The sequence below is a fragment of the Myotis davidii genome, unplaced genomic scaffold (genome assembly GCF_000327345.1).
Source record: "Myotis davidii unplaced genomic scaffold, ASM32734v1 scaffold371, whole genome shotgun sequence".
In the NCBI taxonomy this organism is placed as follows: domain Eukaryota; kingdom Metazoa; phylum Chordata; class Mammalia; order Chiroptera; family Vespertilionidae; genus Myotis; species Myotis davidii.
Genome location: NW_006283135.1, coordinates 778102 through 783048, shown reverse-complemented (window position 1 = coordinate 783048; position 4947 = coordinate 778102). Strand labels below are relative to the sequence as shown.

The 4947-nt window shown below is 37.2% G+C and overlaps 1 protein-coding gene across 4 annotated transcripts in view; it reads right to left on the bottom strand.

The window, feature by feature from the left end:
• The window catches only part of STIL (SCL/TAL1 interrupting locus), a 43445-nt gene that overhangs the window by 34404 nt on the left and 4094 nt on the right, over positions 1 to 4947 (bottom strand). For all 4 annotated transcript variants that reach the window (XM_015562269.1, XM_015562264.1, XM_006753363.2 and 1 more), the window contains exons 3-6: positions 3859 to 3966; positions 1372 to 1484; positions 881 to 1068; positions 208 to 455 (exon numbers count right to left, since the gene is read on the bottom strand). In XM_015562269.1, coding sequence (XP_015417755.1) covers positions 208 to 455; positions 881 to 1068; positions 1372 to 1484; positions 3859 to 3966 — 657 coding nt within the window. The remainder of the gene's footprint in view (positions 1 to 207; positions 456 to 880; positions 1069 to 1371; positions 1485 to 3858; positions 3967 to 4947) is intronic.

Sequence of the window (4947 nt, the reverse complement as noted above, 5' to 3'; positions counted from 1 at the left end):
TGCAAATTAATCGCCATTTTGTTGGCAATTAACTGCCATCTGAGTTGGCAGTTAATTTGCATATAGCCCTGATTAGCCAATGAAAAGGGTAGCGTCGGACGCCAATTACCATTTTTCTCTTTTATTAGTGTAGATTATATGCATATCATGAAAATATACTAATGTGACCAACATTTAAAATTTTAGATTAATAGATCTTTTACTTACCCATATTTATAGATACCTTGAACTTGAGAAATGTTCAGATTACTGCTCAAGTTTCTTGCCAGAGCTGTAGGAATAATGGAGATGGGCTTCACCGGTACACATTTAAAGGTATTTGCTAGAGTTACTGCTGCCCAGTGTAAGTCAAAATCCACATTGTCCAAACTCTCGCTGGAAGTGATATGAGCTCTTAGGGAAAGCAGTTTACTACAATCCAAGGAATCTTTGCTACGTACATGGTGCAGCAGAGCCTGAGGAATCAACATTATACAATTATTTAAAAATTATACAATTAACATTTCCTCTTTTCAGAAACTTTCAATGACTCTACATGACTCATGTGACAAAGTTCAAATTCATTAACCTGGCAGGCAAGACTCTCTATAATCTGGCCAAACTAATATTCCAGTCTGACTGCACACAAATCCAGCAGAAATCTATACCAATAAAATCACCCTGAGCACATACTGCACTTAGCTATCCTGGTCACACTGCTTCCTCTTCTGGAATGCTACCCATATCACCTATCTAGGATTTCTGCCTTTAGAAACCATGCTTAATTGCATTTTAGATCAACAAATTATTATGAATACTTAGTAATATGTATTTATTAAAACACAACATAGTTTGATTCTTGTGTTCAATTAAGAATAATCAAGTTGTCAACAAATCTCACCTTAAAAGCTGAACTGAAGTCATCTGCATTGTGAACTATTATTTCTTTTGAACAAAGTCCATTAGTTTGGACTCTGCACGGAATCACAAAGTCCCCAGGAAGAGAAGCAGTAGGCGTTCTTTCAGAGCATCCAGGTACCTCTCGACCAGGATCAAAGCGATCTACTGTCAATATCACACTTTCTTCATCTAAAGTACAAAAATAGCAATTATTATTTAGCATGCCAACTAAAAATGTGAAACCAAGCAAGCAAGCATACATTATAACAAAACACTGTATTCATACTAATGGTAACACTAAACTCTTAGCATACACATATATTTTCCACCTGACCAGACTGTGAACTCTGTGATGTATAGTGTCAACTTGTACTCTTTTTCATCACTGGCATACAGCAAAGAACATTAGCACAAAATACATTATAATAATTGGCTAGATCAGTAAACATAAACTCTATTATATTAATAAAAATAATTTTTAAGGTATATTACCTTCATCTACTGTGAGAGAACCAAGTAAAAAACATGGCAAGTTCTTTTTATTCTGCTTAGCATGTCGACAAGCAAGTCGGATTGTCTTCTCAGTTACCACAAGCTTTGGATTTCTGAAAAACAACAAGTCTTTTATAAAGGTAGTAGATCTGATATCCTAAAACACCCTCCTGCCATGAAATGCTGCCTGAAATATAACTCACATCTTTAAAAATGTACAGAAAAATCATTGTCAGAAAATCCCAAGGTCAAAGGCAGGGCATAGGGAGGGCTGCCTGGAAATCAGAACAACAATAAGTAGACACTGAGGTTCTATCTGTTCTCCAAGCACTTGCTAACTTTTATAAATCAGAACAGGGGATGAGAAACTATGAGGCTAGACTCCTTTTTTTGCAAAATTTGACTGAAATAGTCACATCCATTGTTTTCTTATTATCTAGTATGAATGAATATAAAATATAAATATTATCCAAATGTTTAAAGAAATATAAAAGAGACTAAAACATGAGCAAGGAATAAGACACTATTAAAAATACTAGGCCTGCCCTAGCCAGTTTGGCTCAGTGGATAGAGCGTCGGCCTGCGGACTGAAGGTTCCCAGGTTCGATTCCAGTCAAGGGCATGTACCTTGGTTGCGGGCACATCCCCAGTAGGGGGTGTGCAGGAAGCAGTTGATCAATGTTTCTCTCTCATTGATGTTTCTAACTCTCTATCCCTCTCCCTTCCTCTCTGCAAAAAATCAATAAAATATATTTTAAAAAAAATACTAGCCCTGACCGGCTTTGCTCAGTGGTTAGAGCATCGGGCTGTGGATTGTTAGGTCCTGGGTTCGATTCTGGTCGAGGGCATGTACCTTGGTTGCAGGCTCGATCCCCAATAGGGGGCATGCAGAAGGCAGCTGATCGATGTTTCTCTCTCATCAATGTTTCTAACTCTCTCTCTCCCTTCCTCTCTGTAAAAAAAAAAAAAAAAACCACAATAAAAATATATTTAAAAAAACCATATATATATGTATTTTAAAAAAATACTGGCCAATTTGAGAAAAAAACGTAAAAAACTTGCAGACTTAAGAACAGAATCAATTAAAAACTCAGTATTATATAATCAACTGGGGATAAGTACACAAATGTTTATTATTCTATAAACTATACTATCCTATATAATAAAAGGGTAATATGCAAATTGTCCCCTTGACCAGGAGTTCAACTGGGAGACTGACCAGGGGGCGGGGCCGGACAGCCAACTGCCGATGGCCCCACCCCCGCCATCAGCCTGATTGGGGCGGGGCAGCCAGACCCCACCCGTGCAGGAATTTGTACACTGGGCCTCTAGTATATTATAAACAGTCTTTCACATACTGGTGTACAATAGTCCCATGTTTAAAAAACCTAAATGAACAGGTTAGATGGCAACTAAGCACAGCTACAAAGAAAATTAGTCAAGTTGAAGAACAAAAGGAATTATTCAAAATGTAGCACAGAAAGATAATAGGAAATATAGACAAGGAGAAAAGAATGAACAAGCCTAATAAATATTTAATTGAATTTCTCCAAGACTGTTTCTGTCAGATACCACTTTTCTCTTAAATACCCTTTGACTTGTATCTTCCGTTTAGTTCCTTTATTCAGTAGATCATCAAATGCTATAAACTGTTTCTTCAAAACCACCTTTTCATTCTTTCCTCTTGATCTCATAGTCCTCTAAACCCTTATAATAGCTACTATTATTGAATACTTCCTATGTTCCAGGCACTGTGCTGACTGATTCTTTACAGAGTGACTCATTTAATCCTTATGAGAGTACTATGAAACAACTATCATCATCCCCATCTTATAAATAAGGAAACTGATCCTTAGCTACTTTACCGAGGTCACATAAATAAGAAATAGTAAAATTAGGATTTGACACTCTAAACAGTCTGATTCGTTATAGCTCCTTAAACCAATATGGCATAAATCTGTTTCTTATATAACAGCAAAACCATCTCACAGCTAGGCTGACTCTAAGTTTCCCCTACTATGATCCATCCTTAAAATTCTGCTTTTAACAAGTAACCCCCTTATATAAAAAATTACCATTGGATCTCTATTTTCTAACACTTAAGCCAAAGTTTCTGTCTTTCTTTCAAGAACCTGGCCATATTTATGGTATTACATATCCCTTCTAATATGGTCTAATCACTCAAAATCAATTCAATCTTTTAATGCTATACAAAGACATCATGCTGAATTGAAGCATTATGAAAAATCCTTTCAGTTTTTATTATTTAGTCTCTTTTGAATTCTTATAATACTTAGAACTTTAGGTTTGCAGACTATTTAAACAGAAATTACTTCTCAAAAGCATGAAGAATATATTTAAGAAGCAGCAGAAGGGAAGAAATTCTGAATAGGAAAGTAAAAAAAAAATTAGTCATAGTAATCAATGTTGCCTTAAACATTGTTTTGACTCCTGTTTTTAGGAATTGAAAAGAGAAACATCTTATACCTGTAGTAATTAAGATGTAAATGGATGAAATCTCCAATTGGCATTGGGTTCCAAAGTGCACATTTTGATGGAGGAAAGTAAAATGGTACCATCCTGCTTGAAGAAAACCTTAAAAGAAAATTTTCAAATCAAAGAACAATGAAAAGCAAACTTAGGAACTTTATAAGAAACAGTTTAACTTTATATGATGAAGCTTTGCAGATTACTTTTGTTATTTTAGAAGAGTTGAAAATATTTTTAAGAAGTAAAAGAGCCCTAACCGGTTTGCCTCAGTGGATCAAGCATCAGCCTGTGGACTCAAGGATCCCAGGTTCGATTCCGGTCAAGGGCATGTATCCTGGTTGCGGTCACATCCCCAGTGGGGAATATGCAGGAGGCAGCTGATTGATGTTTCTCTCTCATCGGTTTCTAACTCTCTATCCCTCTCCCTTCCTCTCTGTAAAAAATCAATAAAATATATTTTAAAAGAAAAAGTAAAAGCAAAAATCACTTAACTACTATTAAGAGAAGCAGCACTATAAATTTAGGTATTGCTTTTTTCTTATGCATACATAACTTTATATACATACAAGTTTTTTTAAAAAAGAACCAGGAGTACTAATCCTATAAAATCCTCTTTTAATAACAGAAAAACAGTATAAGCCATTACTAGGAGGTCACAATTTGATTCCTGGTCAGGGCACATGCCCAGGGTTGTAGGCTCCATCCCCAGTAGGGGGTGTGCAGGAGGCAGCCGATCAATGATTCTCTCTCATCACTGATGTTTCTCTCTTCTCCCTTCTGCTGGGGTCCAGCCCCAGCAGGTCCAGCGGTCCCCAAAGGTGTGGACGGAGTCGGCGAAGAAGGAATGACACGGAGACAGCGTTCAGTTGATCAGCAGCCTTGCCAGGATCTCTAGCCACAATCTCCAGCCAAGTTCTGGTCTGGATCTCCAGCGAAGTTCTGGTTTGGTTCTCTCACTAGATTCTCCAGCCAGGTTCTCCAGGTTCTCCAGCTAGGTTCAGTTGCCAGATTCTGTAGCCAGGTTCTTCAGCCAGGTTCTGTCTAGGTTCTCCAGCCAGGTTCTGTCCAGGATATTTTGCCTTGTTC